General features: G+C 47.1%; 1 protein-coding gene across 8 annotated transcripts in view; it reads left to right on the forward strand.

Annotated features, from left to right (window-relative positions):
- MOK (MOK protein kinase) overlaps positions 1–21,650 on the forward strand; it is a 42,890-nt gene that overhangs the window by 16,231 nt on the left and 5,009 nt on the right. For 3 of the 8 annotated variants that reach the window (XM_006079058.4, XM_025271036.3, XM_025271037.3), the window contains 5 exons: positions 10,280–10,369; positions 11,661–11,731; positions 19,436–19,514; positions 19,645–19,693; positions 21,278–21,456. In XM_006079058.4, coding sequence (XP_006079120.3) covers positions 10,280–10,369; positions 11,661–11,731; positions 19,436–19,514; positions 19,645–19,693; positions 21,278–21,456 — 468 coding nt within the window. Of the gene's footprint in view, positions 1–10,279; positions 10,370–11,660; positions 11,732–11,754; positions 14,480–19,435; positions 19,515–19,644; positions 19,694–21,277; positions 21,457–21,650 lie in introns of those variants that run through there. The other 5 variants (XM_025271042.3, XM_044932776.1, XM_025271040.3 and 2 more) reach the window with 3 other exon arrangements.

The raw sequence follows: 21,650 nt of genomic DNA on the forward strand, positions 1-21,650 counted from the left end.
GCCACCGATGGGCCTTCAGGACGCAGAGAGACCTGTAACATGTGAGAAGCGCTCCCCTGGAAGGAGGTTAGAATGGTTTGAGGGCAGTCCTTTGGGGAGGCAGGGAACACTCAGTTTATCTGGAAAAGTGCCTTGGGCTGACCTCAGCCCCTGGGGAGAAGGTGGAGCCACCTGAGGGACGCGGCTCCCACCAGGTCCTGATGCTGAAAGTACCTCATCCACCTGGCCCTTGGCTTCCTTGTCGTGAGGCGCGGAGGACTGACCGAGGTGGGAAGTGGAAGGAGCTGTCACGCGAGGCCCATGGTAGACGCTCAGGAGACGCTGGCCCACATTACGATGTGTGATCCTTTGTTCTGTTTCAGAAGCAGTTGTCCTAACTTTAGAAGTGATTGATTAGAACACTTATTTTTCTTTTAAAAAACCCATAATAAGTAAAGATTTTCTAATAAAGTATCACTGAATCAGTTATACTTTCCTTGTTTTTCTCTAATGTGTGTGTGTGTGAGGGGGATTACTGACGGCCACTTTCACATACTGGCTTCATTTAAGAGGAAACACACTGTGAACTGGCGGTGTCCTGTGGCTCTTTGATGTCCGGAATCACCGACGGCATCTCCGGCTTAGTTCTGACAGGTGTCTGCTGGCCTGTGTAATCCAAACCCACAGGGAATGGGTTTTGCTTTTTCTCTTTTGAGTTCTCGTTTGCTCTTAGACATACATTGATAGAAACCCACAGGGAACAGGTTTTGTGTTTTCTCTTGTGAACTCTAATTACTCTTACACATATGTTGAAAACCATAGGCGACTATAATCCAGTGCTCTCGTTATTTATTTGATAATTGTTCCAGCTAAAACTGAGCCAGCCCTGGCTGTGGAGAGCACCTTCAGGGTGGCTCCTGTGTTCTTGTGGCATCCCCCATCATTTTCTTCTTTTTTAAACCTCTTTTTTTGCTACCGGAATGTCAGCATCTTTAGGTCCTCTCAGCAGACAGAACTAGCATATATGTACACTAACCTCTCTCTCTTCATTCAAATGACCTTGAGTGCATATTGATGTAAATAAATGGCCAAATGAATAAACAAATTGGGATGAGAGGGAAATTTTTTTCTCATTTATGATTCATAGGTACAGAGAGGAATGAGGGAAATGGAAAATCATCATTAGAATAAGTAATCATTTCTGCAGGCAAGATAAATTTATGAATGCTAAAATTAGTAAGCTAAAACTTGAAAGAAAATGGGATTTCTGCACAGCCGCAAATGATCTCCTGAATATTTATTAATTACTGTGGTGGTTTTAACTTATGTCCACAAATTGTTTGCTGTTTCTTCCTCCGGGAGGTAGGGCTTACTTTCCTTCCATTTGACTGAGGTCTGGACTTGATGACTTGCTTACAAAGAGTAGAAAATGAAAGGGAAAGATAGTTGACTTTACAGAGAAAAGCCTGGTAGATGCTACTTAACTAAATCATTAATATGAGTGTCATCAGTAATAAGACATATTGATATCACATACCTTCTGATAAATGGCATGGGAAGAGCGTGTCCCCTCCGTGGTATTCTCTTTCAAAGGCCTGTAATCTCAGCTGATTTATGAGAATACATCAGGAGAGCCCACACTGAGGGGCATTCTACAAAACACCAGCCCAGCCCTCCTCAAAACGGTGAAGATAACGACAGGGACAGGCTTTGGGGCTGTCAGAGTGGGGGACATGGCCACTTACTTGCAGTGTGGTCTGCTGGATCCCAGGAGAGGAAAAGGCATCAGTGGAAGAACTGGGCAAATCCAAATAAAGGGTCTAGTGTAGTGAGTAGAGTTGTACCAGTGTTCATTTTCAGTTTTGGTAAATGTTATGTGAGATGTTAACATCAGGGGAAGCCAGGCGACAGGGGCGTTCTTCACTGTTGTTGCAACTCTTCTGTTAATCTAAAGTAACTTCAAACTTAAAAAACAAATCAGAACAAACAGAAAATAACCATAGACGATCCGGAATGAGTCATTGTACGTGGCTTCTAACGTTGAAAAAGGTATTGCTGTTATTTCTGTTTTACAGGAAGACATGACTGTAGTTTCTAAAAGAAAGTTCTAGAAGAAAGACAGCTGCATTTGGTGTCATTTCTAGGAGTTTTATTGCCGACCATTTATTGGATATTCCAGTGTCACTGATCCTTGATCCACAAGTTTTATTCTGTTCTTTGGTTTTCTTTTTCTTTTTCAACCATGAAAATAGTATCTTCAGCTTTTAGAGCTCTGGAATATAATATCTGTCATCATTATAAATCAGTTTAACCTTATTCATTTGAAGAATAATTTTAGGTTCCTTTAAAAATCCATTTCTGCTCTGCTTATGGTTGAGTGAAACCTCAGAGTCACCTTGCACAGTTGTGTGGGTGATGTGGGCAAGGAGAGTCAGTCAGTAACAGCGGCAAGTCACGCTGAGTCACGCAGCCAGAAGGAGCTTGGTTTTGGAGCCTCTGACCCAGCTCCTCCCAGAGTTACTTCCAGCCCTTCCTTTCTGCTCCTCTGAAATAGAAATCGATGGCTTTGGCAGTCACCTTTGCTGATAGGAAGTCAAGGTGAGGTATTATAATAGACCAGTTCTTTAGTACTGTGTCGGGAGGGCATTTGCAGCTCCTGAGATTTGTCTTCCCTCAGTGGCTCAAAGCCTTAGTTTGGGGATGATGAAGTTAGTTACTTGCATAAAGCCAGCAGTGTGACCCAGTCGCTTTGATATTTTTTTGCTCTGTCTTCAGAGGGTTCTCCCACCTATACTCACCAGAAATACACTGTTAATAAGATGCTCCTTTTTTTTGCTACGACTGTTTTCTTCCTTTAGAAATGTTGTAAAGGAGTGGAATGAGTCATTTAAAAAGTCTTGATGTTTGTAGGCTATCTCTTTTTGCCCCGAAGCAGTAAGAGACACTCATGCGGGTCCTCGCCAGCACAGGGCTACTAGGTGAGGGCAGAAGCAGCAGCTCTCCTGCTTTTAGTTGTGTGACCTTGGGCAGTTCGTTAATCTCTCTGTGGTTCAGTTCATTCATACAGTGGGAATGACCACAGTGTCTACCTCGCAGGATCACTGGGAGGGTTAAATTTAAAATGCAGGTGAGACACTTAGCACAGTAGTGGGTCAACTTGTCGCCTAACAGTTGGTGCAAGTTACTCAGCAAAATAGTTTGAAGACTATTTGGAAAATTGGGGTACAATAATAAATACGAGTAGCAGTAGTAAAAATGAAGATTACACAGGCTTCCTTGGTGGTCCACTGGTTAAGACTCCGTGTTTCCATGGCAGAGAGCACAGGTTCAGTTCCCAGTCGGGGAGCTAAGATCCTGCATGCCTCGTGGCACAGCATCCCCCCAAAAAAGTGAAGCTTACAGCCGTGGTTCCAGAGCATCTGGTGCCGTGCCCAGTACCAGGGGGATTGCGTGCATATGTTGTCTAATCCTCCCAGTAGCCCTAGGGGAGAGTCTTCCTCCAAATGAGGGACCCTCCACTAGAGGGGCGAGCTCCCAGCATTGCAGATCGTCGGTGGGACCCCCGTCGTGTGGGGCCGGGGGCTGTGTCCTTTCAGTGCTCTGCTGCGGGAGGCAGTGCGGTGCCTGCTCTTGACTCAGAACACGGCTTTTTCCCAAGTCACATCTCTCAGTGGTCCTCACATTACTTTTACAAAAATAAAGTTTTCTGTGTGGGATTCTAAATAAAAACAAAGGCAAGAAACTCATGAGTCACTTTAAAGACTCTTTTACTTAAATAGGATATAATTACAGGACTTTTCAGTACATACAAAGTAAACAGTAGTGTAATGAGCCCCAGGTGCCGCAGCCACCACCACCAAGCCTGTGATTTTTAATTAATCTGTATAACTCCATCTGGTCTCCCGCCCCGCTTGGTTGCTGTCGTGATTCAGTCACTCAGTCGTGTCCAACTCTTTGCATCTCCATGAATTGCAGCACACCAGGCTTCTCTGTCCTTCACTATCTCCCAGAGTTTGATAAAACTCAAGTCCATTGAGTCGGTGATGCCATCCAACCATCTCATTCTCTATCGTCCCTTCTCCTCCTCCCTTCAGTCTTTCCCAGCATCAGGGTCTTTTCCAGTGAGTCAGTTCTTCGCATCAGGGGACCAAAGTATTGGAGCTTTAGCATCAGTGCTTATAATGAATATTCAGGACTGACTTCCTTTAGGATTGACTGGTTGGATCTCCTTGCTGTCCAAGGGACTCTCAAGAGTCTTCTCCAGCACCATAGTTCAAAAGCACAGATTCATTGTCTAGGTTTGTCATAGCTTTTCTTCCAAGGAACAAGCGTCTTTTAATTTCGTGGCTACAGTCACTGTCCACATTGATGTTGGAGCCCAAGAAAATGAAATCTGACACTGTTTCCATTGTTTCCCCATCTATTTGCCATGAAATGATGGGACTAGAACCCATGATCTTTCTTTTTTGAATGCTGAGTTTTAAGCTTTTCACTCTCCTCTTTCACCTTCATCAAGAGGCTCTTTAGTGCCTCTATTCTTTCTGCCATTAAAGTGGTGTCATTTTCATTATCTACATAGTGATATTTCTCTTGGCAATCTTGATTCCAGATTGTGAGTCATCCAGCCCAGCATTTCATACGATGTACTCTGCATATAAGTTAAATAAGCAGGGTGACAATATACAGCCTTGATGTACTTCTTTCCCAATTTTGAACCAGTCTGTTCTATGTCCAGTTCTAACTGTTGCTTCTTGTCCTGCATACAGGTTTCTCAGGAGGCAGATAATGTAGTCTGATATTCCCGTCTCTTTAGGAATATTCCACAGTGTGTTGTGATCCAGAGGCTTTAACATAGTCCAGTGAAGCAGAAGTAGATGTTTTTTGGAATTCCCTTGCTTTTTCTGTGATTCATCATTTGTTGGCAATTTGATCTCTGGTTCCTCTGCCTTTTCTAAATACAGCTTGCACATCTGGAAATACGCGGTTCATGTACTATTGAAACCTGGCTTGAAGGATTTTGAGATAATCTTGCTAGCATGTGAAATGAGTGCAATTGTATGGTAATTTGAACATTCTTTGGCATTGCCTTTCTTTGGGATTGGAATGAAAACTGACCTTTTCCTGTCCTGTGGCCACTGCTTAGTTTTCCACATTTGCTGGCATGATGAGTGCAGCACTTTGACAGCATCATCTTTTAGGATTTGAAATCGCTCAGCTGGAATTCTATCACCCGCACTAGCTTTGTTTGTAATAATGCTTCCTAAGGCCCGCTTGACTTCACATTCCAGGATGTCTGGCTCTAGGTGACAGATCACACCATCGTGATTATCTGGGTCATGAAGATCTTTTTTGTACAGTTCTGTGTAATCTTGCCATCTCTTCTTCATATCTTCTGCTTCTGTTAGGTCCATACCATTTCTGTCCTTTATCGAGCCCATCTTTGCATGAAACGTTCCCTTGGTATCTCTAGTTTTCTTGAAGAGATCTCTAGTCTTTCCCATTCTATTGTTTTCCTCTTTTCTTTGCATTGTTCACCTAAGAAGACTTTATCTCTCCCTGCTATTCTCTGGAACCCTGCATTCACTTGGGTATATCGCTCCGTTTCTCCTTTGCCTTTCACATCCCTTCTCTCCTCAGCTACCTGGAAGGCCTCCTCAGAAGCCGCTGTGGCCTCTTGCGTTTCTTTTCTTGGGGATGGCTTTGGTCACCGCCTCCTGTGCAGTGTTACGCACCTCTGTCCGTAGTTCTTCAGGCCCTCTGTCTGTCAGAGCTAGTCCCTTGAATCTGTTCATCATCTCCACTGTATAATCATAAGGGATTTGTTTAGGTCATACCTAATGGCCTACTGGTTTTTCCTGGTTTCTTCAATTTAAGTCTGAATTTTGCAATAAGGAGTTTGTGATCTGAGCCACAGTTAGATCCTACTCTTATTTTTGCTGACTGTGTAGAGCTTCTCTATCTTCAGCTGCAAAGGATATAGTCAGTCTGCTTTTGGCACTAACCATTTGGTGATGTTCATGTGTAGAGTTGTCTCTTGTGTTATTGGAAGAGGGTGTTTGCTTTGACCAGCATGTTCTCTTGACGAAGCTCTGTTAGCCTTTGCCCTGCTTCGTTTTGTACTCCAAGGCCAAACAAGCCTGCTACTTCGGATATTTGACTTCCTACTTTTGCATTCCACTTGGTTATTATTATACAATTCTTTTTTAAAGGCAAAATTTGCATTCATTGAAATGCACATTTTTGAACTGCCTGATTTTTGCAAGTGAATAGCTCGTGCACTCACAGCACAGAGCGCTGCTCTCACCCGAGCTCCTTCACGCTCCCTACTTAGTCCTCCCTCCCTGCCCCGGTGGCCGCTCTTCTGGGTTTTATTTTGTTTCTTTTTACCCTCTTATAGAAATTCCTGTTCAGAGAAGGCAATGGCACCCCAGTCCAGTATTCTTGCCTGGAAAATCCCATGGACGGAGGAGCCTGGTAGGCTGCAGTCCATGGGGTCGCCAAGAGTTGGACACGACTGAGTGACTTCACTTTCACTTTTCGCTTTAATGGAGAAGGAAATGGCAACCCACTCTAGTGTTCTTGCCTGGAGAATCCCAGGGACGGGGGAGCCTAGTGGGCTGCCTTCTATGGGGTCGCACAGAGTCGGACACGACTGAAGTGACTTAGCAGCAGCAGCAGAAATTCCTGTTAAGTGGAATCTCTCCACTCCTTTAGCGCAGCATACATGCAGTCTCTGAGGTTTATCCCTGTTGTCGTATCGGCAGTTGATACCTTCTTACTGCTGGGTGGTGTTCATTCCAGTCTGTGACTGCAAAACGCCTTGTTTATCTCGTCTCTTGTTGAGGAACTTTTGGGCTGTTTTTGGTTTTGGGCCACTATGAATAAACCTTCTGTAAAACTTCATACAAGACTTTTTATGGTTATATATATATATATATATATATATTTTTTTTTTTTTAGGTCATTACCTGGAAATAGAATCTCTGGGTCACAGGGTAGATGTATATTTAACTTTACAAGAAACAGCCCAGCCTTTTTCTGAAATGATTATACCTTTTTCCACTTCCACCAGCAAAGAACCCAAGAGTTCTAGTTGCTTCATATCCTCTTCAGCATTTGGTGTGGTTAGTCTTTTAAATTCTGGCCACTCCAGTGAGCGTGCCCTGTTGCTTCATTATGTGCGTGCTTGAATGTTTATTTGGCTGCGCTGGGTCTTAGTCACAGAGCTTGGGCTCGGCGTCGCGTCCTGGGGGTCTTGCGCTGGGGCGCAGCCGGCACGCGGGCTCTGTGCTTGTGGTGCGGGCTCAGCACTTGCGGCACGCGGGCTTGGTTGCTCCGCAGCACATGGGATCTTAATTCCCAGACCAGGGATCGAACCCTCACCCCCTGCATTGGAAGCTTGGAGTCTTAACCACCGAACAGCCAGGGAAATTCCCCAGCTGGTTCTTTTGGAAGCAGAGGCTTGCCTACATCCCTCTGTGTTCCACTCCGTGATATTTTCTGTTTCCAGCAGGGCAGTAGAAAGACAAACACACAGAAAAAACCTGAATGTCACTTGACCACAAAATTCAAAGCAACTCCAAGGCAAAGAAAAGTGGTTACTTTGCAGATTTTTAGTTTTTTTTCCCCAAGATCTTTAAAAGCAGGAGCAGAGTTGCTTTACATCTGAGCGCACACTGTTCCTTGAACTGAGGCGGGCAGAACCCCGTCAGGGTGCCCATCTAATGTTGGCACTGGTTCCTCGGTTCTGAGCGAGTGCCTGGGCAGGCATAAAATGATTCTATCTGCAATAAGAAAATGTGTTTCAGGGTATCATAGCTGGTTTTCATATTAAAGATGAAAAGAGTGAGTAAATGTTTCTCTAAATGACAAAGCTCTTTGACTAACTGGTCCTAAAAGACTGATTAATTTTTTCTTTTTTTTTAGATCGGGTGTATAGTTCAAAACTTAGAACTGTTGCTAGCTCCGGTTGGTTTCTGCTGTTCCCACCCAAGGCTGGGCATCTTGGCGCCGTCGGCGTCGGGGCCTCGGCTCCTCTGTTACAGGTCCTGTCCTGTGCACCATAGGAGATTTAGCATCGTCCTTGGCTGCTGCCATCGGATGGAACAGTGACACTAAAAGTGTCTCTAGTATTGTCCCGTGTCCCTTAGTGGGGCAAGGTCCCTTTGGTTGATAACCACTGACTTACAGCATGCCCTGGGCAGAGGCGTGGCAGGCACTGGTAGGGGGGTCTTCAGTGGCCTGGTCCTGGGTCAGGGACTCTGTGGTGTGGGACTGTGGGGCGAACCGTGGATGCCTTTCCAGCGCGCACCCCAGGGAGGGAGGGAGAGATGCTTGGCAGCCGTTGCATAAGCGCCCCCCAAAGAATGCTGTGCTTGATGTTTTCTTCTTCCTTTTGCCTTGTTGGTGTGTGCGTTCACCTCCTCTGCCCTAAGGAAAATAATCTGTATCTGCCATGTCACTCAGAGGACTGTCTGACGTGGTATGTTCTCTAGAACCTTAGTTCTCAGGGACGATGACTTAATAGTATGTAAGAGAGGACCCTGTGCCCCCAGAAAGTCTGGAAAATGTTGGTTTAAATGAAGGTAAACTGTTTTCCTTATTTTGTAGGATTTTTGAAAGCTTCTAACATCAACTGTAAATTGTCACTCTCCGAAAGGAACTAGATTGGCTCTGTCTCACGTTTCTTCAACATGCAGTTTATCCACAAAGTGTTTTCCAGAGAAATAAAATTCTGTGGGACATGTTTTGGGAAGTACTGTTCTAGAGTCACCTAGAGGAGGCCAGGGTGCGGGGAGGAGCAGGTGGTGGGCTGGGCACTGAGCTGGTGGAGTGGACAGACAGGGTCGTGGTCTGGTCCCTGCACGCCCCAGGATGGCCATCCGTAGTGGTTATTAGGCAGTAAAAAACTCAGATTCTAGGCGGGAAGGAGCTGCTATCCTGAGCCTCCGGGGTGCAGCCCCACCCCAACCCCCTACACAGCATGCTTGGCCCCTTACCCAGCAGTCGTGGGATCCCCCACTCTCTCCAGCAACTAAAGGGTTACAGTCCTGGCTTCAGCAGGGACCCTCCTTAAGGCTGCTGCGCCAGCAAAGTGAGCTGTGTCTTTTCTGGTTGGTTGTGGACCATGGTGTGTAAGTTGCTAATATTTTGAGTATCATCCTGGGTATGAGGGAGGAAACGGGATGACGGCTAAAAGGGGCCTAAGGCTTTTTGTCAGGAGCGCCCTCCTGCTCAGGAGGCTTTGTGTCAGGAGCGCCCTTCTGCTCAGGCTGCCCAGGCTTGTGCTCTAGGCTTCCGTTTGTGGCCTAGCATGAGAGAGACTGGAAACATCCAGCCGTGTTGATTTACAACAGCAGTAATAATATACTGTTGGATATAACCACTCTTTGGATAACCAAACAAAATGCTGAGCTTTACTCTACATGTTGAAAGTTGGTTGGGAATTCCCTGGCTGTCCAGTGGTTAGGACCTGGTTCAACCTTGGGGCCCAGGTTCAATCCTTGGTCTGGGAACAAGAAGCCCGCAAGCCACCTGGCAAGGCCAGGAAAAAAAAAGAAAAAAGAAGTTGATGAAACAGTTTTGCCAGTTCAGAGAAAGAATATTTCCAGAATCAGTTTCTTTTGGAGCCGCTGAGATGGAGTCTCTGGTGAACAGAGTCATTCGGCTGGGATGACCCCACGGGCCCAGCCACAGGGAGAGGGCCCTGGCAAGGGTCAGTCTGGAGGGTGGCACAGCCAGCCTCTGGCCGTTGGCCTCCATTGTATTGTTGTGATCTGGGATGTGAACACAGTGGCAGGCAGAGCAGTCTCCATAAAGAAAAGCTCAGTAAAGACACACCTGCTGAGAGAGCACCTCTCCCCAGATGAATGACTGAAAACGTGTACAGCCTGCATTAAAGGTCAGAAGGAAGGACAGTCTGAATGGGAGATGCTTATTTTCCAATGTTGCTTACATTGCTCAGTTAGTTCCTATAAACTGACTAATGGAAAATTTTAGTCTCTGTTTCTATATTTATTAAGTGTAAGAGAAACTACCGAAGTATTCTTTCAGGAGTTTAGATGGGAAGAGTTTGAATGCATGTCCAAAGCTGTAAGAGCCTCGATTTTTGTAAGATAATGTAGAAGTGAGGTATACATATGTTCAGCTGCTGATGGGAGAAATAAAACCTGATAAACTTGCTTGGCGTTATTTGTGAGTTTGTAACTTGTGATCATGGATAATAAACAGTGATTTGATAACCCTGACTTTAAAGTTGACCCAAATACTAAATGGTCATTCATTCTTACCTGCACAATAGTATCGAGCAAGTGAACAACCTGCGAGAGATACAAGCGCTGAGACGCCTGAATCCACACCCGAACATCCTCGCGCTACACGAAGTGGTCTTGTGAGTATATCGGGGCTTTAAGAATTATCTAACCTCGATGATAATCGTTAGATCTCTTTTTAAGAAAGAAAACCATGGTAGACATTTTAAATATTGGCTTTGTAGCTCAGACACATATTCGGGCCAGTGTCTGCATCCGAATCCTAAAGGGAAAGGCCTTCGTTGCAGTGACTCCGTGTCATAGCAGCGAACATCATTCGAACGGTCCCCCACCCGGAAGCTCAGCTGGGCTGCTGTGGAGGCGGCGGCGGCTCGGGACACCTGCGTGTGAGCCTGTGGCCCTCTTCCGGGGCTGCACTTAGTCATCCCTGCAGTTGCCATCTTGGTATGACTTCAAGCAGCCATTCTCACTGTATTCCACATAATTTCAGGGAATTTGTCACTTCTGTTCTAATCAAGACGGCAGAGCGCAGCTCGTCTGGAAGGGCTTGTCTGCTGGGGACTGGGGCTGGGATCTGGCCTGAAGCTCCGAGAAAGTGCCCCTCAGCGGGAAGCCTGGCCTGTACCACCATCCGGCGAAACCGCAGTCTCTGATCATTGAGCTGGGGAGGTTTTCATCAGAGAGCTGACCAGTTCTAAACCCAAAACGCAGTGCCTTGTCTTGGCTGCGTGGCCTCCTGGCCTGCATGCTCTGAGCACGTGTTCGGCCGGTCTGGAGACTGCAGCCTACACGGGGCAGCGGTCACAGCGCTGCCTGTGCCGAGTGCTTCAGGGGCAAAGCGCTTCTGTCCACGGCAGCCTGAGGGACAGCGCAGCCCCATCCAGCCCCTCCACAGGCGCCCTGAGGGGCCCGGGGTGACGCTGCAGGGGCGCGGGGAGAGGCGTCTTCCTCCTTTTGCCCCTGGCTGGGTTGTGTATTTCACTCCCCACACTGTGATGTATCTCAGTGACATGGAAGTAATTTAGGTGAATTAAAGCTGAATTTGCAGCCACAGAGCTTGAATTAAGTCCTACTTTTTTTGTTTTGCTTCTCCAACTCCTCAACCTGTTTCTTCTGTCTGAAGATATAATTGTTACTTTCATAATCTCAAGATGCTTTTTTCCCAAAATTGTGGGAGGCCAGCTTTTAGAATTTTTGCCTGAAGTTGTTTTATTATTATTTAAAATTATTTTTACCTAAAATACTGATTGAAAATCAAAACTTCTGCTGTTTCGGTCATTATACTTTGGTCTTTGCTGTGGGAGTGTTTTATGTTTATCAGAAGTGTTTACAAATGAGTTAAATATTTGATGCTTTTTTTCTGATTAATACAAGGAAAAAACCATTTTAAAAACTTGCTTTCTTCTTCAGTGACAGAAAATCTGGTTCTCTTGCACTAATATGTGAACTTATGGACATGAATATTTATGAGCTAATACGAGGTATGTAGAATAATTTGAAAGAGCGTCTAAAATCTTTTGAAGTTTATAGTTCCCATATTTTTGTCTTAATTCTCAAAATCATCAATCACCACAGTTCAGTAGTTGTATATAAGTATACAGTGCATGTGTGCTAAGTCACGTCAATTGTGTCTGACTCTTTGTGACCCAGTGGACTGTAGCCCACCGGGCTCCTCTGTCCATGGGATTCTCCAGGCAAGAATACTGGAGTGGGTTGCCCTGCCCTCCTCCAGGGGATCTTCCCGACTCGGGGATTGAACTCGTGTCTCTCATGTCTCCTTCATTGGCAGGTGGGTTCTTTACCACTAGCGACACCTGGGTGTGGGAGGTATTTTGGGGGCAATCTTGTCTGCTCAGAACGTGGTTGCAGATGGGAAGTGATGCCACATGGTGCTCAGGCTGGTGAGGTGACGCGGGTGAGGGAGGCGCAGCAGGAGGCCCGGCTCAGGCCTCCTGCAGGCTCGTGCCCTTCGGGGGTCCGTTCCAGGCTCTGCGTTGCTTGGCGTTCTACTCTAGGCTTCGGAATGAGGCAGGGCTTCCCCCACAAATCATCCCCTGAGAGGGACTCTCCTTCCTCCTTGGGTTGGGAGCCTCACTCGGTGCCCTGAACTGCTGAGTGCTCATCCGTTCCCCATGGTTTGAACAATACAGCACTGTCTGGGGGAAGCACGCTTGCCGACCCCAGTCGCAGCTGGTTTTGGAGGCCAGCGGAGGTCACCCGAGGGAAGCAGAGAGCAGGAGGTGGAAGGTTGGCCCACGTTTATCCAACAGCCCTGGGTCTGACCTCCCCGTGGCGTTAGATGTCAGGACAGATGAGCCTTGTAAATACCACACAGCAAGTGTTAGACTTCATGGATCATATTATTCTTACCGAACAAATGAAAATCACTGCCTTATGTTATATGAGGGACTCTTTATATCTGAAATAGAGTTTTAGCGACAGTATCATAGATGATTTAAAAATTGCGATGTTAGCTCAAGCAGGTTAGGTCAAACCGCAGATGATACGCTGTAGAGAACTTTTAGATCAAGAAGCTGTTCTTGCAACAAAGGGGACCTTTAACATTAGGTGCATGTGAAGAGTTCAGATAAAATTATGTTTATGAAGTGAGAGCGTGGAAAGAAGTATCGTGTCAAATGGACATATTTTATATGTGATTTAAAATATGTGGCTTAGTAAATTAATAAATAGCATGAGTAGACAAGTTTTACATCTGTGGAAATTGATATAAAACTTTTGGATCCAGAAACTTTTACATCTTTTGAGGAAAGTAGGAGATTGCCTTGTATCTGGGAATATATGGTATTTCTTATAAGTTACAGACCTTGGGTATTTTATTCATAGACAAGCCTCTCACTCAGGTGTCTTGCTTTAAGTACAATTTAAAATAAACTTAGTCATCTGGTTTCTTGGTCTAAAACCTATTAAAAATAAGAGCTCTTAAAAGGAGCTTCTAGAACTTTACACACCAACAGAAAGTGACAGGTGATGATCCAGTAACGGGGGAGGAGACTGGAAAAATAAACCAAACCAAGAGTGGTCTGGGCAAACAGCTGTAAGCTGCCAGGTTCCCCAAGACAGGTTAGCGGGAACACAGTTGTGTACTGGGTTGTGGTCACCATATCACCGTAGGATATGCTGATGGGAAAGTGGGTGAAACGTTTTTAAAAGATCCCATGTAAAATACCTCCAAATATAAAAGAGTTTATATCTGAGGGGTAAACCTCACTTACCTGGAAATTTCACTTGAGGTCTTATTCCAGACAACTTGGATAAAAAAAGTGTTACTCTATGACTAACTTTCAGGTACACTAACTGACTTAGATTATTCACTTTGATAGTCTCTGTGTAACACATATTTTAACAGTGTATCAGGACAGGGTATCAATGCAACCAAGAGAAACAACCTCTAAATTTGCAATGATCTTTTTACCAGTTAGCTGACATTTTGTTCTTAATGAATCTACAGAATCACTTCCTTTTAGTATAATAACAATTCTCTTGGTATAAGATATATATGTTAGAATTATGATTGTTAGAATGTGATGTTTTAAAACTCGAGGGGAGGGGATAATTTCTGGCAAGTTTCTATGTGTTTAGATTGGAGAAAACTTTGTTTAGAAATCAATATTTTAATTTCCAGTAGTAGGGGAGTTGTGTAATTGGAGGAAGTGAACCTGTTTCTTTCAGTATCTGTCTACAGAGACTGCAGAAAGCAGACTGTTGTATTAAGGCTCAACAGCTGCTGGTTCATCCCATGGATGCCGAGTGGTTCCACAGGCCAGGAGCTGTGCTCTGAGTGTGGGATCAGGTGCTCTCCGTGCTAAGGGGCCTCTAAGTGTCAGAGATGTTAAAATGTGGGGAGAACGGTTGACTGATTGTCAGACACTCACTGTTGGAACGTGAACCCTGATTTCAGAGTTGCCTTAGCATTGAAGAAATACAGTCATCCCTCCGTGTCTGCAGGGTACTGGTTCCAGGAGCCCCGCAGGTACCAAAATCCATGGATGCTCAAGCCCCTTGTATATAAAACGACTCAGGGATTCAGCCAACCTCAGAAACCTCGGATGCGGGACCCGTGGACAGAGACCCGGGGGTTCGGGGCGCCGACTGAGCGGTGATGACAGCGATGGCCGACGGCCGTGAGTGCTCACCACAGGCCTTGCGCTGCCCCTGGCTCTCGAGAGGAGTCAGCTCATTTCACCCTGAGAGCCTGTGAGGCCGATTCGGTAATGATCGCATGTTCGGGATGGTGAAAGGGAGGCATGGAGAGACAAGGGACCCGTCCACGGCTGTGGGCCTCATCCGTGATGGTCTGGGGTTGGGACTCGGGCAGCGCCTGCTCTTGCCCACCTTGCACGGCCCTCTGGACAGCCCTGAGTGGACCGGGAAGGCCACCACCGACCACTTTTGGGCCACGTAGTCCCCTGCCGTGGCTCCTCTGCCTGTCCTCCTCAACAGACTTGGCCACCCAGACCCTGAGACTCTCCCCCGGCAGCACATGGGCCGTCTTCTGGAGCGCAGGCTGTTCCAGGTCCGGGGGCTCGTCTTGTCACCTTAGGGTTATACCATTTACAGCCTGTGAGTGGACTAGGCATCCTAAAACAAATCCATGACTCTGAGCCAGGTAGGAAAAAGCAAACCAAGCTTTGTCTGACTGTAAGCATAGCATTAGTTTGTTTTCCTGAGGAGCTTAGGCAGTGTGTCTGAGCTGTGGAGCACATTATACAAGGGGCTCGCTCATCCACGGATTGTGGTACCTCAGGGGCTCCTGGAACCAGTACCCTGCAGACACCCAGGGATGACTGCACTTCCTCAGTGCGAAGGCAACTCTGAAATCAGGTTCATGTTCCAGTCACTATGCAACGTAACGATTTTGCATGACAGGTTAATTACTGTGTCAGATTAATTCAGTTATATTTTTATATATGATGAAATCTGAGCCACTGAACTGTAAGATGCGGTATTTTTTATGTACCAACAAAAAGGAAGAACAACATCGCCACTGCTGCTCTGACGCATACCTTTCTTACCACTTAGCAGTTTTAGTTCTGTCCTCATTAACGGAACTCGTTCAGAACTGTAGAGACAGTTTCCACCCATGTCACTTTTGTGCATATATAAAAAGGAAATGCTGGGAGGGATTGGGGGCAGGAGGAGAAGGGGACGACAGAGGATGAGATGGCTGGATGGCATCACCGACTCGATGGGCGTGAGTCTGAGTGAACTCCGGGAGTTGGTGATGGACAGGGAGGCCTGGCGTGCTGCGGTTCACGGGGTCGCAAAGAGTCGGACACGACTGAGCGACTGAACTGAACTGAAAAAGGAAATAGACATGACGTAAACCCATTACGGCATTCCTAACTTTTCCTTGAAGTGTTCTGATGTGGCATAATCGCTGAGCGTCTTCCTCGCATTGGCTATCTGTGCCGTTCAGGGTGTGAGTGAGTAGCATTATTTTCGCTGGAATTTTCTGAAGCCGATGGCACCGTCCTGTTAGGTCAGTACTGGTGCTTCTGGGACGTGCCCTCTGGTTCTGTGTCGATGGAGCACGAGTGTCCCCGATCGCACTCCAGGCCAGAGCATGCACAGCGCCGTGCGCATCTCACGGCGGCCCGTCCTGGTCTGGAAAACGGGGCTAATCATGGTGTCTGGCTCTCAGGGTGGTTGTGAGGAGTAAATGACGGGTGTGAGGTGTGCGGAGCAGCACCCGGCTGGCGTGGCCTTTAATCAGCGCGGGCTGCCGCCACCACCACCACCACGCTGCGCACAGCTGCTGTGTGCCGGCTCTGGCCTCCTGCACTGGCTCGTCCCCGTGCTGGGAGCTCAGCTCCACTCTAGAGATGAGGAAAAGAGCTTCCAGGAAGTCAGAGCACTTGCCTGAGATGAGCCAGCTTCAGAGAGCAGAGCTGGGGAACTTCCCTGGCTGTCCAGTGGTTAAGACTCTGCTTCAATGCCGGGGGTGTGGGTTCCATCCTTGGTCAGGGAACTAAGATCCCACATACCGCATAGTATGGCCAAAAAATAAATAAAGTGGAAGGCAAAGAGCAGAGCTGGGAGGCCCTCCTTGAGTGCAGTCTTGTTGGGAGAGGGGTGCTGGTGATGGCTCCGGCTCCATGCTGAGTCTGACAGCGCGCCTGCTACCCTCTGCTGGGCGGGACCTCCAACCTCTCTGAGAACCATGTGCTGTCCTGCAGGGCTCTCTCTTGGAAAACACTGATGGCAGACACGTGCTCACACGCTGCCTCAAGGCCTAGCCTCTGGGCCTAGGCATAGACTGTGGGCCACTTGGCCACACCATGGTGGGCCCGACAGGCACCTTGGAGCCTGACCAGGAGAGCCAGGCGCAGCCTGGGGACAGGGCCTCTTGTGGGAGGAGCGTGTGTGCTAGATTTCCTGGTTCAACGTGGGCTACACTGGAGGCCACAGTTAATCATTATATTCACTTTCGAATTTTTACATTGCTGGTGTTATGTGTGACATTCATTAAGTGCCTTCTTAATGAGAATTGGTAAAAAATTATCTTGGAATAATTAATTTGGCTCAGTGAGCCAGGGAAATATGTTTGCAGTCTGCTGGTTTCAGTAAAGGGTCATACAAGGAACCTCAGGGCGTTTTGTTAACAGTATTTTGTCTGCTTCAAGATGTTTGTAAGTGAGAATCTGGTGGGAACCAGATACCGTCTTGTGCCCAGAAAGTTAGGATCTTGTTTTGGGGGAAATACTTTTGAAAGTCGATAGTCCATCCTCCTTGTCGAGGGTGTGGACTCTCTGATTGCTCAGACCAGTGGTGCCCATGGCTCAGGCGGGCCCCTTGTTCCCCTGGGAGTCCCTGTGTGCAGACAGGGATTCCCACGGAGAGATGGGAAGGAGTCACGGCCTTGCCCCCCCGGTTATGAATGGGTAGAGGGAGGTAGCCCGGGAGGAAGGGAGAGAGTCCTCCTGCATTGGGGGCAGAAGGCAGTGAAAGGTCAGACTTCTGGCCCCCCTGCTTGTGATTCACTCGGGCTAGGCCTGGGCCTTGGAATCTGCTTTAAGGAAGATCCCTAGTGATTCACTCGGGCTAGGCCTGGGCCTTGGAATCTGCTTTATGAAAGATCCCTAGGCGATTATGAAGATCGGATGCAGTAGAGTTTTCCTGGAAGAGTCCACCTTCCCTGAGTTCAGGTTCCAATGAATGTGAGGACAGCTTTATGCTGTAACTGGGATGTGGCTGTGTGGCTGTGGCTGGGAAGGTGCTTCTAGGAACAGGGCAGCGTGAGCACAACCGGGAAGCGGGAGAGGGGGATGGGGCTGGGGCGTCCCGGCAGCCAGAGGGAGGCGTGGGACGTGGTTCCCGAGGCGCGCAGCCAGGCCCTGCAGCTGGTTCTGGGAACTCGTTGGAAAGGCAGCTTTCAGGGCCCCCACTGCAGACCTGCTGAACCAGACGTGCTGGGCGAGGATGGGGAGCAGTCTGTGTCTCCACAAGCCCCGGGGGACTGGGGGCCCTGGTCCTAAGAGCCCTGAGCTGGGGGGGAGTCTGTCACCGAGGTCTAGGGAGCCCAGCTCGTCCGTGGGCAGCAAGGACAGAGGAGACAGAACCTCGCAACGCTTCAGCCAGCCTCACAGGTGACAGAGTGTGGAAATTTTGCTTTTTTCTCACCTTTGTACAGATAATCGATAAAATTACAGAATTCCTTAAGCTGTGGGAAGCCAACAATCTTAGTTTTAATTCTTTCAAATTGTGGAAAACTGATGTGAAACAGAATAAAAAGATGACATGGAAAAATTCACTCTACTTAGACATTTTGTAAATTGTGATGGACGTGAGTCTCAGTTAACTCCGGGAGTTGGTGATGGACAGGGAGGCCTGGCGTGCTGCGATTCATGGGGTCACAAAGAGTCGGACACAACTGAGCGACTGATCTGATCTGATGATTAACATAAACATTCTTGTTATGCGAGAAAAAGAAAACATTAATTTTCAACAGAAATTGCAAACTTAGGACCAAAAAGTCAAGTGGGCCATGTGCTCGTGTTGGCTCTGAATCGTTAGGTGAGGGTGTGTGTGTCTCATGTTTAAAGCCTAATGACCTAGAAACACAGGCCTCTGAGATGAAAATCAAATAAAATATGACATCTTCAAGAATGCAGGTGTCTGTGCTATTGGTCGGCATTCAGTTGCTAAGTGGAGTCCGACTCTTTGGGACCCCGTGGCCCGCAGTACTCCGTGGTACTGGAGTGTGACGTGCGGGGTTCTGGAACATGCTGAACACTGCAGGAGTGAGGAGGGTATAGGATGTGGGCTGTGTGGGTGGGCGCCCGGCGCGCTGCAGGGCGTGGTCAGCGGCGCCCGGGACTGCTCCCTTCTGTGAAAGGAGCTTGTAGGCTGTGCAACTCAGTCACTGGTCTTCTTCGATGAAGAGCACGTACTTCTGGGACTTCCCCGGTGGTCCAGTGGTTAAGACGTCATGCTTCCACTGCAAGGGGTGCAGGTTCAATCCCTGGGCAGGAAACTTAAGATCCCATATGCCGGGAAGTGCAGCAGAAAAAAAAAGAAACTGATCTATTCCCTTAAAGACGGAAATCTCCATCTAGACAGGAAGCTGAGGAAAATGCTGGATTTGTAGCTGACTCCTGCCATCTCGGGCTTCCCAGGTTGGCTCAGTGGTAAAGAACCCGCCTGCCGATGCAGGAGACACAGGAGACACGGGTTCAATCCCTGGGTCAGGAAGATCTCCTGAAGCAGTAAATGGCAACCCAGTCCAGTATTCTTGCTTGGTAAATTCCGTGGACAGTGGAGCCTGGTGGGCTGCAGTCCATGGGGTCACAAAGAGTAGGACATGACTGAGCACGCATGCAGGCACGTGGCCTGCTATCTGGAGTCACAGTGTGGAGGAGTGTGCCCTGCAGGCCTGCCCGAGGCTGTGTGGAGGCCCCCAGACCAAGTGCCCCTTGGTGATCCCTCAGCACCCTTCTCATTGCAGAGAAGGCCTGGGGCTGGGCGATTCTGAATTAAATCACATCAGTATGTAGAATTCTACATGGCATATTTTGTAGATGGACTCCATATTTCCTAGAACTATTCCATTCTGTTTTTCACTGAGAAAATTAGAAATTCTTGCACATTATTAAAAATGGACTTTTGTTTTATTTCAAAAACGGGGATATTGGTAACCATATTTAGCTGTTTCCTTGATTGCACAGGAAGAAGACACCCGTTATCAGAGAAAAAAGTTATGCACTATATGTACCAGCTGTGTAAGTCCCTGGACCACATGCACAGGTATGCACGGGGAGACTTGGAGGCTTTCAGATTAATAAAATATTTGCATTACCATTCATTAGAAAATGCAGTGTGAAAGGATCTGAATGAGATACAATTAATTCTGTCCTTCTTTTCATGTTGAATGCAGAAATGGAATATTTCACAGAGATGTAAAACCAGAAAATATATTAGTAAAGGTAAGAACTTTTATATGCAAAATTGATATCAGAATGAAGACAGAATATAAAAACTTTTCACTGGATATGCTTTCAGTCCCAGTGGATGTCATGTTTGTTATTTTTTTTTTTCCCTTCCAGTTTGGGGAAAAAAATTGTTAATAAATGCCATCAACATAACTGTACGTCTGGAAAAAGGCACCCTTCTTATATACTGTGTATAAAAATAAACTCCATTTATTGATAAATTATTCTAAACACTGTAAATATAAAAGGGGAAGAGGCAGGATTTGAGCTTGGATCTGTCTCACTCAAAAGCCCTTAAACTGTACATGTGTAAAGTGTACAATTTGTTAGGTTTGGGCAGTTGTATATACCCGTGAAACCATCATCCCAGTTGACAAACAAAGCCACCGCCTCCAAAAGCTTCCTCTTACCTTTGGTAACCTTTGCCTTCCTGTCCCTTGTCCCCAGGAAAGACAAGCTGACTTTCTGTCATAATAGAACTAGTGTGTGTCTTCTAGAATGTTCTATACATGGAATTACATGTTATATGCCCTCCCGTGGTCTGACTCCTTTCGCTCAGCATCGTTTTTCTGAGATTGGTCCACACTGCAGTGCGTGTGCAGCACAGCTTTTGTCTCACGTTTGATGTTGTCTGTCAAAAACAGAAATTGTCTCTGTTTTTGATGTTCTTCTATTGCTTTGCATTTCAGTTTGGGAAGTTTCTGTTGGCATGTCTTCAAGCTCACTGACTCTTTGCTTGGCTGTTTAGTCTATTGATGAACCTATCAAAGTCATTTAAAATTTCTGTTCCAGTGTTTTTTATTTCTGATGTTTTATTTTGATTTTTTCTTAGGCTTTCCATCTCTCTTCTTACGTTTCCCATCTGAACTTGCATGCTGTCTTCTTTGTCCCCTGGAACCCTTAAATTAATCAAGTTGTTTTTTTTTTTTTTTAATTTCCTCTCTGGTAATTCTAAAATTCTAAAACCTGTGCCATATCTGAGTCTGGTTTTGATGCATGCTTTGCCTCTTCAGACTGTTTCTTCTTGCCTTTTTATGTGCCTAACTTTCGTTGACTGTGTCGGGAGTGGGAGCAGAGGTGCGAGGCTGTCCATGCAGGTCTCTTCCTCGTCTGGCCAAGACAAGTGCTGTTTAACGTGGGCCGCAGCTGCAGGTGCCTGCCAGAGACGTCATGCTTATCGACAGCACGCATTTTTACGACTTGAGTGTGAGAGAGAAAGAAGATGGAAGAAACACCTTGAAACCTGTCTGAGGCATAACGGGGGATATGACCAGGGTGTAGAATTCACCTGTAGACTTACACTGTGACTTAAACCTTTGCACAGCCCGTAGACGTTTTGCAGACATTTTGAAATGTCTGTAAAACACAGCCAGAATATTTGTGAATGTGATCCACTGGATAGAGACCCCACCTTCTCATGGGTTAGAGGCAACTTCAGATGCTTACAGACCACTGTATGGTCTACAAGCTCGTTTAGATGCCAGGTGTCCTTGTGTTAGCACACCAGCGCCTGGAATGGCCTGTGTGACGGTCGCTGCTTGGTGAGACGTTCCTTGTCCCCGTGTCTCCCCCTCGCAGCGTGATGTCCTGAAGCTTGGGGACTTCGGGTCGTGCCGGAGCATCTACTCAAAGCAGCCGTACACCGAGTACATCTCCACCCGCTGGTACCGGGCCCCTGAGTGCCTCCTCACCGATGGCTTCTACGGCTTCAAGATGGACCTGTGGAGCGCGGGCTGCGTGCTCTATGAGATGGCCAGGTATGCTGGGCCCCAGGGGGGGCATCCAGAGGCTTCCGCCAGGCCCCCCCGCACCCTCTCCTGTGCCCCTGGAACAGCCCTTCTGGTGTCTTGGCTGCTCTTGACCCTGACAGGAAGCGGGCAGAACGCTCTCCTTGCTTGCCCAGCATGGAGGGCGGAACACCGTCAGTTACTGCCGCTGGGCCCGGGTGGCC

Source organism: Bubalus bubalis, chromosome 20, assembly GCF_019923935.1.
Source record: "Bubalus bubalis isolate 160015118507 breed Murrah chromosome 20, NDDB_SH_1, whole genome shotgun sequence".
In the NCBI taxonomy this organism is placed as follows: domain Eukaryota; kingdom Metazoa; phylum Chordata; class Mammalia; order Artiodactyla; family Bovidae; genus Bubalus; species Bubalus bubalis.